This window comes from Spermophilus citellus (assembly GCF_964194105.1).
Source record: "Spermophilus citellus genome assembly, chromosome: 5".
NCBI lineage: Eukaryota > Metazoa > Chordata > Mammalia > Rodentia > Sciuridae > Spermophilus > Spermophilus citellus.
The window spans coordinates 108,971,479-108,985,366 of record NC_138186.1 but is presented as its reverse complement, the minus strand read 5'-3'; the positions used below and the strand labels follow the sequence as shown (position 1 = coordinate 108,985,366).

Genomic DNA, 13,888 nt, shown 5'->3' with positions numbered 1-13,888 from the left:
CTCCCAAGCCTCTGGGATTATAGGTGTGTGCCACTGTGGTGCTGATTGGAAGTTTTGACCATCCATTAATATTATCTTTGTGGGTATATTACATTGTTATCAGAGAATTTGCCCTATATGTTTTTTAGTTTGAGGAAGTTAGTGAGTTTTTGTTGACCTAATAATATATTCCATTGTTACAAATTTTTATTGCTATTTAATATAAATTCCTATGCATATTTTTAATAGTAGGGAGTTCTATTATGTATCTGTTGGATCAAGGTTGTGAATTGTGAGCTTTAGAGTTTTGCTTGGTAAGAACCTCAGTTGATGTCTGAACTGATTTCCTTCTACAATTTTTAGAAGGTCCTATTAATAGGACACATAATACTGATTTTAGTTAAATTAATGTAAACAACCCGTACTTATTTAAAGTAACTTCCAATTAACATAACCCATGTAGGTTGAATCCACACAGAGTATGATAAGGATACTTGGACTGTCTGCAACCTTACCCAACTACCTTGATGTTGCTACATTTTTACATGTTAATCCCTACATTGGACTTTTCTACTTTGATGGCCGTTTTCGTCCAGTACCTCTTGGACAGACGTTTTTGGGGATTAAAAGTGCAAATAAGGTAAAATACTCATTTTAATAATTATATTTTTCTAAAAAATATTTATGTTGACTTACTGTTGAATACTTGTCTGGAAATTAAGACTGCAAAAGACTATTTTAGTAGCGTTCCTAATGTGCTATCTAAGACAAAAATCAAATATATGTCCTCAATGACTGGTAGTTGAATACATCTTACAGAAAGGTGCTTGTAGTAGTTTGTATTGCTATTTTCAATGTATATTTTGTGTTCTTAGTAAAATTTCAGAAAGTTCCTTTGACTGAAACCCATTGTAAAATAATAAGAGCTCTACTAAACTAGTAATAAATATTTTAATATAATGTTAACAAAATAATAAGATATTTTATAATTGAAATTATATAATTGAAAAATAATTTTGTGGTAGCAACCAGAACAGAAGGAGAGATATTCTGTTTAATTAAAAATGTTTTATAATTATCATATATATATATATATAAAATGTCATTTCTAAAATTCTATATAGTTAGTGCTTCAAAACTCTGCTTATCTAATTCCTTAAGTAGTACTATTTAAGTAGTACTATTTGCATTATTAGAGTGCTTATTACAGACTAATTTGATAATATGAAGGAAAACTTTGTTTTACATTTTATACAAAACTGTGTTTAACATTTATTTTTTATTATTCTCTTCAACAACCTATATTTTTCTTTAGAAGAAATAACTGTAGGACGTATGATAAAACTTACAGCCTTTTGACGTCCTTAGTTAAGAGAAAAAGATGCAATCATATGCTATCATGTCAAACTTGTTCTTTATTGTGTTAGTTTACTTCTTTCTAAAAAAATATTTTATTTGTAAAATAGAGCCTTATACTATTGTAAGTTAAATATTCGCTAATAGATTTTAGAAATGACTGTTATAATAGATATGCACACTAATTGCATTGCATAAATGTCAGAGATCTTTCAAATTTTAGAGATCTTTTTCAGACTTATTCATAATAAATATCACGATATGGTGATATTATATGAATATTTCAATATTCGTTGATTGTTTTAAGTGCTCTCTAGTATTACTTGATGCTTGTTTTTCAGTCATGTTTAATATATATTTGATTATTTAGTTCATTTTAATGTATCAGAGTGATAAATGTAGAACTGCTTCCTTATGGCTTTAGATTATATTTTGCTTTATAATTTAAATGTTAGCAGATGGTTATCATAGAGATATTAGGAAAAGAAAATTGTTACAGATTTCTGTCATTCATCTTAAAACTTATTTTCTTTCACTGCATCATACAAATTGATAAATTCTTTAAAACTAATTAAAATTTTTATCACAATATGTTAGCATCATACTCATGAAAGGGATGGTGTTAGAAGATGAGCTATCAGTTATTTTGAAAATTTAGAAATTTAGAAAATTTTAAAACTTATATATTTAAATAGTTTAAATAGTTAATTATGCTTTTTAAAATAAATGTAGACTTTTGTCTTATTAAATTTATTAGTATTATACTAACTTGAAATATGCAATGGGTAACCATTAAGTCTTCCCCCAAGGTGTTGTCAGTATGTTTTATAACCAGTTGTTATTTTGTCATTTATTATAAGAAGACATCCTTATAGACTTCTCAATTTCATTCCAAAATTCATAATATGATCCCGTTGTTATAAAAGAATATGTCAAAGTGCTATAAAATTTGGACTAATGGCTTTGTACAGAATTCAACCCAAAGTGTACTGAAAAAGTTATTGGGATTTATTTGGTGATAATAGGGTTGTTTTTTTTAAGTCATTGGTGGAAATAAATTATCCTATGATCACCCTAACCTATTTAGCCACTATCAGTTAAAATAGTTCTAGATTTTTAAAATGTTTATTTTACTGAAATAAAATATCCAAATTATATTCATTTCACACATACATGACCCTTTTCCTCACCTTCTTACCTTTTTAGTTAGACACTTCCTCATCATTAATAGGGAAAAGGAAACCCTTTTTTAATTTAGTTTGTATATTAGGTTTGTAATTAATCTGAAAACTGTTTTTGTAGAAAAATAGTTCTCCTGTCCATACACATTACAGAAATTGTCTGTTTCCTAGGATCCGTCTCAATATGCCATTTGCCATCCCACCTGAAGTGTTCTCATAACTTTGAGAATTAAAAAGGAAAAATGTATATATAGATTATGGAATGAAATAAAAGAAAAGCATCCTTTTCTAGGGAAAGTAGAAAGAACTTTTAAAGTTATTCTAAAATACCTATAACTAGTATATTATTCTTAAAGTAGTGTCTTTTAAAAACTTGGCATAATTATCTATGAGTAAGAGGAAGGGGCAATCTGAATCTTTGAAGTATTTCATCAGTAGTTTTAATTGCATTGTATTTGTTTCTTATGGGAAGTTTTATGTATTTGTTGCTTCTGTGTATACTAGTTTAAGAGGTAAAAAAAAAGGATGCATTATAATTGACAAAGTTTTATTTCTAGGTAGAAAGTTTATAACATTTCATTTGATATTTTTTATGTTTTATAAACTTTAAGATGCAGCAGTTGAATAACATGGATGAAGTATGCTATGAAAGTGTTTTGAAGCAAGTGAAAGCTGGACACCAGGTACACTTAATTTATTTTATCATTTTTTAAAGAGTACTTATTGATAAAAATTTCTAATTTTTAGATTATTCATGAAAAACTTTTCTTTGAATTATGGGACGGTGACTCAAAGGTTTTATTTCTTAAAAATTGCTGTACTCAATAAGTAATCATATCCCACAAAAATAATCATAGATAATATTGACATCCCACTATTAATAGGTCATGCATTTAGTTTGACATTTTTAATACAAAAATTAAAGTTTAAAAAAGCACCAATCTGTATTAGCTCAAATTTTTAATCTATATCTTCTTACATAATACAGAAATGTTTAGTGTTATATTATTATTACTATTTTCATGAATTTGTTTTAATTGAAACACACACACATACACACATATATAAAATAACATTTTGTATTGTTTTATGGTATTCATGAATTAAGCAGTTTGGGGATAGGTGTGTAACTCAGTGATAGAGTGCTTGCTTGCCTAGTATTCACAAAGCCCCTATTTAGATCTCCACCACTGCAAAGTAAAAGAAAAAAGAATAGCAATTTCATTTTAAAACTCCTTTTTATCTAAAATTTTTCAATTAAGATTTTCAGTTAAAAGAAGAATCATAATAATTGCTTATATAAAAATTAATCATTGTTCAATTGTTTGTTTCTTTGGGTAGATTTGTTAGAGGATTTATTATATGTACAGTGTTAACCTTCAAGACATGATATGTTTTTCTGGCCTTTTGGTTTTTAAATTCCTTTTAAGTGCAGGAGAACCTTTTGTCCCCCAGATTAAATCTTATTTGCAGCACCAATATATATAACATTGTGACTTCACAGCATGGGACACCACCCAGTAAACACCCTGGAAACATTTTGCCTATTTTTCGTAAGCAGTTTTAAAATTTGTTTTTCTAAATAATCTTAACAAAATGTGCTTAATTTTAAGAATAACTTTTTTATTATTTATTTTATCTTTATTTTTGGTCCTCTTTTTTATATTTATTTCAAACTGTTTTAAAACTTAACTCTATTTATTGATGTTATTTTTAATTGAAAAATAAACCCTGATTATTCTAAATTAATATTAAACTAATTCAAAATTATTAATAATAATAGTAGTGTTTGATCTTTCCTAATTCTTATTTTTTCCCTAGCTCTTAATAAATGCCTGAAACTGATAAAATTATCATACATTCATTATCTCAGTGAATCTTTCAGCAGCCTCTGAGGCTGGAACTATTATTCTTATGCAACAGATGAAGAAAATGAGGTTCTCTGTAAAATAAAGCATGTTCTTGTCCTCTGATTTTGTTCTTCTCTTTCACTATTATGTTGGCTATTCTGGGTCTTCCTTTTATTTTGAACTGTGAGTTAATATTTTACATCAAATTTTTAAATTGTGATGATATTTCTTCCATCACAAGAAAATTTTTTAAATCTATGATAGATTCTACTATTTGTGTGTATTACTAAATATTTTTTCTTTTTAAATATTGAAAATTAATATATAAATACTTTACTATGTAATGTGGAATGGATGTTTTATCTTTTAACTCTAGCCAGGAAAACACCTGTCACTCTTTGCAGTATCTTTTGTAATTGAACAAACTTGCAAATATTAGGGAAAAATCATAAGAAGCTACTATAGGAATGTTGTTGTATTGCCCCTCTAATTAAGGATATTAATCATTGTTTTTTTTCCTCTCTTTAATTAGCACTTACCAGAAATGTAGGTCTCCCAAATGATACCAAAATCATTGATTTTCAAGTCTCTTTTATAAAACGCAGAGCATTTGTGTTTAACCTATGTATAGATATCATCCTGTATATTTTAAATAATTTCTACATTATTTGTACCACATAATCACAATGTAAGTAGTATGTAAGTAGTTACACGGTATTATTTAGGAATAATGAAAAGGAAATGTTTATATGTGTTCAGTACAGATGTGATTTTTAAAAAATATTTTCTGTCAGTTCTTGGTCGAATCATGAGGTTGAAAGCATGGATAAGGTACCCATGCACAGATCCTTATAAAGTAAGAGGGCTGATTGTACTTGTTACATTATTATTATAGATCATAAGCTTGCTTTTCATTGGAATAAGTTGTATTTGGGGAGTAAAAAGAAGTTTTGGCCAACTGTCTTTAGTAAGAATAGCAAACTCATGTATCCGTGTGAAAACATATGTAAAATATACACTGTTGAAAATTCTAAGTAATGTAAGAAAGTAGCTTAATAATACCTTTAACTGACAGTAGCATATCTACTTTTAAGGTCTTTGAATCTATGTTTTCCTTTTTTTTTTTTTTTTAAGGACTATAGCCTTTATCATGCTGTTTATAATTGTTCTTTTTTACTTCGTTTTCTTTCTTTCTTTTTTTTTTTTTTTGTACCAAGGATTGAACCTAGGGCCACATTTAACCACTGAGCCAAATCTCTAGTCTTTTATTCTGACATGGGGTCTTGCTAAGCTGCTCAGGGACTCACTAAGTTACTGAGGCTGGCCTTGAACTTGCATTCCTTCTGCCTTAGCCTCCCAAGCCACTGGGATTACAGGCATGCATCACTGTGCTCTGCTTAGAATTGTTCTTTAAATAAATTTTTTATACTACTACAGAATTTTAAATATGAATTTATAATTAAAAATATGTCTTTGGTAAATAAAATGCAGCTTTATCCCTAAATGTTGGAAAAGGAAGTAGTTCCAATTGAAGAAAATTTTAAATAAATGTATAATTTAAGGGATCCGAGGAAAACTGTCTCTTCTTTCTTTTCTGGCATAGTTCCATCCCTATAAAAGGGACTATGATGTCTCCTTAGAAATCTTGATGTATAAAACAGAGATGCTGGACAGAGATATTTGGTCAGTAGAGATGTGGTCTTCCTGCCATTTTTTCCCAATTTTAGTGTAGATTCATTCATTGCTTTGTTTTTTAGAATGAAAGCTGATTAAGGGCGGGCTCTTATAGTAAGTAAGTTTTGATTTATTGTTCTAAATCTGGTGCCTCCTTACAAAGGACAGACTTCAATGGGATATACAAAGGAAATCTTCAGTGACTAGGGACTGGTTTCCTAGAACATGAGGAGCCTATCAATTGAATGTGGCTGAGGCAGAATTTGGCAATAAGGATTGCCTCTCCAAGTCCTGTCATGTCATGATATCCATGAGTGCCAATTCTTTAAGAAGTGTCAACACTAAGCATTCTTCTCTTGTACTCACATCTGGCTAAAACTGCACTGTGGGTAATTGTATAATGTTTAATTATTGTTTGAGAGCCTGTGAACAGACTTTGATATTTTAGATTGTATCAGATCTGTGCTGCTCCAAACAAGAATTAGAGCAGATAACTATGACCCTTCTTTAGGCTGTATACACTAAGGAATGAGGTTTAGGCTGTAGTTTCAATTCCTGCTCTTGAATGATTTTCGATGATGTTTGTTTTCCACAATAAGAGGATTTACTTAAGCTTCGTAGAAATACCTACATATCTCCTCATTATTTTAATTATAAAAATAAAATGACATTTTAAAAATAGTTTGTTATTTTATCATTATTAATGTAATTTTATACATTTCTCTCTTGTCTTTTATCCATTCACATATGCAGCTTTTCATTTTGCTCATCCAAGTACTTTTATTATTATTTATAATCCATTGTAAACTAGAATTATACTGAGTATACAGTTTTATATTCACTCTTTTTCTTAATGACTAATAAACATAATGTACCTACATGCTCTTCACTATTTTATTATCTACAGGTAAGTAAAAGAATCTATTTTTCAGGTTCCAATTTGCAGATACTATATAAGTCTGTTTGGACTTTTAATTTTCCCAGTCCTCTGACATACACATGATTATTTCCTTTTTTTTTTTAAAGTGATGAATATATAACATGTTAGGCAGCTTCTCAAGGTCATACATCTAGTTAAGCTGGCACCAGGATTTCAGTACAGGTCCTTTGTTAATAAAACTTTACATTGTTCCTTTGCCATTTAGTTGACATTGGCTGTTCCTTTATTATTGGTTATTCCCCCATTATTGAGTACTTTAAATGATTGCAATTATCTATTGTTAATGACAGTGCTGCTGTAATGATTATCTTTCTACCCACTATTATTTTTTCTGTGTAAAAACTTATTTATGCTGCCCAAAGTGGCAAACACTTGTAATCTCAGCTACTCAGGAGGCTGAGATAAGAGGATCATAAGTTCTAGTGCATCCTGGGCAACTTTGTAAGATCCCATCTCAAAGTTAAAAATAAATGGGGGGTCAGGGATGTGGCTTAGAGGTAGAGAGCTCCTAGGTCCAACCTCCAGTACTTCAAAGAAAAAAAAATGAATTTACATGTGACAAGTTCCCAAAGGGCTTTATGACTCAAATGCTACCTTTTTATGATTTGCCACATTATTCTAGAAATGCACTTCAAATGAATTACAACATTTCCTTGTCACCACAGACCTACATTAGATTATATAAATGTCTGCTATATTTCTTAGGAGCAATCTTATAAATGTAGTGTGATGTAAAGTTCTGTCCTATTATGCTTTTGCCATTTTGAATTTACTTTTTTCAATCCTAAGGCATTTTCAGTCAAGAGTAGTGTCATACTAGTGAGTTCTGTTTTTATCAATTATTATCTCTAAATCACAATTATAATAATCCAGATATGCATACTTTTTTTTTGTATTCTGTTTGGGGTGTGCGCTTATTTGAAATTAGAAAAACCTGTTCTTCCCTACATTTTTGTTACATACTGTGACCCTATTTTATATTTTAGCCCCTGTTCTAGTTTTATTAAAATGTTATTTCAATATGATTAGTATGAAAGATATTGAATAAAGAAAGAACTTAACAAATTTAACCCTTGGGCATGCGAAATAACAATAGTTTCAGGAGAAAATAATCACTGTTAATTCTACTACCTTGAGACAGCTTCTGTAGGTATATGTCCTTCCATTTCTTAAATGTACTTTTCCCCTGTAATTCCCTGTTCTTTTTTCCCCTTGTATTCTATAGCTTCTCTAAGCTATTGTATTTTTCTGGTTCAAAACTATGAGCAATCCATGCATAGAAACAAAATTATTAAAATGTAAATATATGCTTTGCCTAAAGATATTGTATTTCAAAATTGTAATCCATGTGTTCTATGCACTGTTGTCCTTTTAGATTTTGTATTCCAGGAGGATGGTTGCTACTAAGAAAGATTGGTTATGAGGGGACACTTTTGGTTTGGCTGCTAGTATGGTATCATGTACATGAACTCTATGGTAAATACGATTTGATTGGTATGAATTCCTTGTCATCTAAGACTTAACATACTTAGTGAAATAAGGGGCATGGGAAATTTGAAATACTTATGGGCTATATCCCACTACTTGAAACTTGCCTCTAGTGTTAATAGTACTACAAAGTCTAGGCCAGTGCCTTCAGATTGTAAATATTAATCTCATAAGCCAGTTGTCTTTATCATTAATGGAATCATCACAAATCAACAGTCCTTTTACAAGTAGAAGGGAGATCAATGGAGTAGAGGAAGGGGATTGCGGAGTGAAGAGGAACAGGAAGGGAGGAACTGCTAGATGAAATTGATTAAATTATGCTATGTACGTTTATGGATATACCACAGAAAATTCTATTTTTACGTGTATCTGTAAAGTACTGATTTACAAAATGATAAATAAATAGAAGGAAGACTGGTAGAACAGAGGTAGGAGAATGGGGAAAGGACGTGGCAAGGGAAAGAGAAAACATTGGGGACTGAAATGGAGCAAATTATATTCCATGCATGGATGATTATGTCAAAATGAGGCTCACTATTATTTATATCTATAATGCACTAATAAAATTTTTTTTAAAAATTAATTTAAAAAAGGTCTATGGAAGACTCTTAGTTTTCTAAGAGCTTAAGTCTGGCAGACACTCTGTATAATAATCAGCTATAACTCCCTTGTCATCTGTGGGGTCCAATACCAAAACTTGATAAATAAAATCTATAAAATCCTTTTTTTAAAAAAATATTTTTTAGTTGTCAATGGGCCTTTATTTTATTTATTTATATGCAATGCTGAGAATTGAACCCAGTAGTCTTTATCATTAATGTGCCTCACACATGCCAGGCAAGTGCTCTACCACTGAGCCACTACTCCAGCCCTAAAATCCCCACCCCCCCTTTTTAAAAGTTCTTTTACAATATAATTCAAAAACAAAGCTCTATCATTTTCACTTCTTCAAACTTCCTGTATTATATGAATAGTTCTAGAAAGTTGCTCACAACTTAAATTTTCACTGTGTCAATCTTAAGAATTGCTCTGTTTAAGTCTTCTGTTTGCAAGCTAATCTGTTGAGTACTATTTGTCCAATAAAATTATTTATCTTGATAAGTGGCAGCTTCTGCTGAATGCCTTTGTAATATATCTAGTACTGAAATTATCGTGTAGGTATTTTTTATGCATGACTACACATTTTGATTTTGAAGTTGGTGTAGATAACTGTTTCAGCAAGGTTGGCAATCCTTGATAATTATTCATTGATATTGAATTCACGTAGGGGTTTGTTTTCAGAGACTTGGAAACCCTCAGAGGATTATTTTTCCTTAAAAAATCTTGAAGAGACATCTTAACTAAGATATAGTATTATATCCTATGCTTTTGTTATCAGATCAGCAAAGAATTTCCAGTACAGTGGAATTTTTGAACTGTGTTTTTTTCCACTCATAACTGAGGATCAAGATGATCTTATCCCAGTCACTTGCTATCTTTGTGTAGGTTTCCAAATAATAATTCTAAATAAATGAATTTCTATGCATCCATCTGTCAGAAAACGAAAAATACATAGTTCAACAACCTTTTCTTCTCGTCTAAAAAACAGCCAAATTCACTCTTCCATTATTCTGCCAAATGTTGCTGAGTAAACTCTATATGTGCTTCATTATAAGAGACTTCCTTTTTAAAATTTTGTTGTACATGTAAATACAGCAAATTATTGGTAACATGCATATGCATTAATAGAAGAAAACAAAGTCAGAGATTTGCTTCTGGAATTGAATTATAGTTATTACATATTACCCATTTTTATTAAGCCACCACATATTTGATATGTTGCTTTTCTTTGTTATTAAAAGAAAATTCACGTATTTCTCATGGGGCTATGTGCTTAAACTTCAGCTGGATCATATTGCCATTTAAATATGTCTTAAGGGCTGGGGATGTGGCTCAAGGGGTAGCGCGCTTGCCTGGCATGCGTGCGGCCCGGGTTCGATCCTCAGCACCACATACCAACAAAGATGTTGTGTCCGCCGAGAACTAAAAAATAAATGTTAAGAAATTCTCTCTCTCTCTCTCTCTCTCTCTCTCCTCTCTCACTCTCTCATAAATAAATAAATAAATAAATAAATAAATAAATGTCTTAATAGTATATAGTAGTAAGAAATATGTATGGCAGTCCAGTCTACACCAAGAAAACCAATTGTTTTTCCCTAGTACCACATTGTGCCACTGTAATTCCTCCAATTAAAAAAAAAAAAAATTCCTTTAGTAAATCCTTCTGGCTTTATCTGTTTTTGTTTCTTACCTTCATGTTTGGATATTTCCCTGGTTTGTTTTCCCAGAGTACTTTGATTTTATCAGAGCAGTTTCTTTTCAAATCAGTATTTTAAAGATTGAAATATGTATCCATTAAAAAAACCCCATGATTTTCAGGCAACTAATCAGCTTTTATGCTAAAAATTAACAGTTACCACTTAAATATAACACATAAATTTATTTTGTTTCTCCCCATTTGAGTTAAATTAGAACAGAGAAATTTCATGTTCAAAAGTCATACTGATATTCTGTGATCATACTATTCAACAGATTTCAGTATACCAATAATCTAAACTTGTATGCTCATGTACTTAATAGATTTTATGTGCAGCTTTGCCTTAAAAGTATTAAAAACAGTAGGAGGCAGTTGTGTTCCACTCAGGCATGTGTGATGACAGATGGAGAAAATCTTTTCATGTTGATTTTTCAACAGTCCTACTCTGCAAGACTTCAAGCTCTTCTTGGCTATTGGGAAATTAAAAGTTGGCGATTCAGCCTTTAATTTTGATCCATCTGCTCAAACTAATGAGACGTCTCATTTGTAAGCTTCTCTTTGTGTTACCAAATGCAAGTACAGTTTTATCATTCCTGCTAATAATTCCCCTCCTCCTGTGTAACTTGCAGAATGGGAAAATAATTGATGCTTTAACTCCATTGAGATTTTTCTTATTATCCAATCTTTGTTACAACTATAGGAAAAGAAATTAGGAACGTCCTCAGATTATAACATCTTAGAAAGTTAACTTGTTCTTTTTTCACATTGTCAAAAGAGTTAAAACCTTTATTTAGTATATTCTTACTCAAAAATCTAACCTCCAATTTGAAAAATAAAAGACCATGTGTTAGTTTAGAGGAAAAAATATCTTTGACCTTGGATTAATGCTAAAGAGTAACCTTTTTTTATTTAGATGTGTATATTTTGTAATCTTTCTCTAATGTTTGTAAGTTATTAGTGGATGTTTCTGTTTTTAATAAGAAACCATCTTTAAAAATTGACTAATATTATTAGATTAATTTAATATACTACTATTGGAGGGAATTGTTTTGTTAGCATTGTTTTTTTGGGTTATATGAAAGTAATAATTTATATACAGTCAAAGCAATTTCTGCCATGCTAACTATAATGAAAATTTCTATTGGCCTATTTGCTTTAAAATAGTTTTTAATCCTTCAGATATCAGCATCTCTTATTCTTGGTAACAGTTTTTCTATCATATCAAATTTGTCTAACATGACTTTTCATTGGTAATTATTTGGTTGTTTTTCTTTGTTCCCCCAATTCCATGAGGCTTAAATACAAAGGAATATGAAATCAAGATTCTTAAGGAGGCATTTTAATTATAAGCATCAGAGCTAAAGATATTTCTCTTTCATCTTTACCACCAGGAATGTTATAAGTAAAGTAATATTTTTGGTGTTTTTAACTACAAGAAAAGCATTCCCTAAGTCTGTGATTTTGAATCCCCCTACCCACCCCACTGAAAAGCTCTGCTAAATCTTATATCAAATTGAAATTGCTTTAATCTTTTTTTTTTTTTAAAGAGAGAGTGAAAGAGGAGAGAGAGAGAGAGAGAGAGAGAGAGAGAGAGAGAGAGAGAGAATTTTTTAATATTTATTATTTTTTAGTTCTCGGCGGACACAACATCCTTGTTGGTATGTGGTGCTGAGGATTGAACCCAGGCCGCACGCACGCGAGGCGAGCGCGCTACCGCTTGAGCCACATCCCCAGCCCCTGCTTTAATCTTATATCAAATTGAAGTTGCTTTGTCTGCTAATATTTCACAAGTAAGATAATTTTGGGTACTGTTGAGTTCTCTCTTTTACATTTTAGTTAGTGTTACAAGTATCTACTGAGAATTTTTGATATAAGAATTTCATCAGTATATCTATATACAGTGAATATAGTAAAAACATTAATACTTTCTTTTACATATGTCTCTTTCATTCCTTTTTGAGGATGAGGAAGATAAGGTATTGAAGCTATTCATTTATACATTCATTCATTTCTCAATTAATTTAACAGCCATTTATTATCCACATTCCATGGTGGAGGTGCTTGAAAAAGAATTGCAAGTTCATTAACTTCCCATTTGAGTCAAATGTCAGATGGACGATAGTTGATATAAAAATTTGTTAAAATAAAGGCCAAAAGAATATCTTATCATAGAGAGAATTTGTGGGAAAAATATAATGAAAATTTATCAATAGTAATTTAATTATGATTATAAATTTAGTATTTAGATTTTAAAAATTGAATATTATACTTCAAGAGCAATTTCTTAGCACTGTAAGCATTGATGTACTATGTATTTGCAATACTAATAGATGTTTATTTTTTAGCTGAGATTAATGGAAGAACAAGACCTATTTTACTCATTCTCTTTTTATAGAGTACTATGTTCTCACCAACTATTAAGTTTTCCTTTCTCACTGGTAGTAAGTTAATTAGATAAATAAGTGTTCATTAACTAGAATATTTTGTCATTGGTAAATGATAACACTTCTTTCAAGGAAGCCCCCAAATGTAAGGGGTTTTTTCCCATATTTTTATTAGTACATTATAATTGAACATAATGATAGGGTTCATTGTTTCATTTTAGAACATGCACACAATATAACTATATAATTTGACAATATCATTTCTCAGTATTTCCTCTTTCCATCCCCTCCTCCAATGTGAGCTTTTTTCAGTGTTTAAAAAGAGCTTTTTCTGAATACTTTCAGAAAAAGACTGATGATTAGTGTCATTTTTTTTTAGTTTTTATGTCTTTGCATTTACTTTTCATTCTACAAAATTACTCTTAAACATTTATCTAAAACTAACAATGGAGAAAGAAATTGATTGTTGAGGTGACAAAAGTCACCTGTGTTGTAGAAAAAAATTCAGTTTGTGTGTCTCATTTATATTTCTTCTGCTATTAGACTGATCAGTAAGTATGATTATAAATATTATCACATGGTCATTGGTCATCTCTGATTTAGGAACATGAAAACTACGTTAATTTAGACAGTCCATTGTTTTTTCTGCCTTTCAAGGACCAAAGGTAAAGTTGATTTGCAGATTTTAACTATCATTCCTGTATCATTAATAAAATGATTATTTTAGAGGCAAAAGTTTC

At 30.2% G+C, this 13,888-nt stretch overlaps 1 protein-coding gene across 3 annotated transcripts in view; it reads left to right on the top strand.

The window, feature by feature from the left end:
- Nucleotides 1–13,888, top strand: part of ASCC3 (activating signal cointegrator 1 complex subunit 3) — a 409,213-nt gene that overhangs the window by 173,342 nt on the left and 221,983 nt on the right. For all 3 annotated transcript variants that reach the window (XM_081294719.1, XM_081294720.1, XM_081294718.1), the window contains exons 12-13: nucleotides 443–619; nucleotides 3,128–3,199. In XM_081294719.1, the coding sequence (XP_081150845.1) occupies nucleotides 443–619; nucleotides 3,128–3,199 (249 nt within the window). The remainder of the gene's footprint in view (nucleotides 1–442; nucleotides 620–3,127; nucleotides 3,200–13,888) is intronic.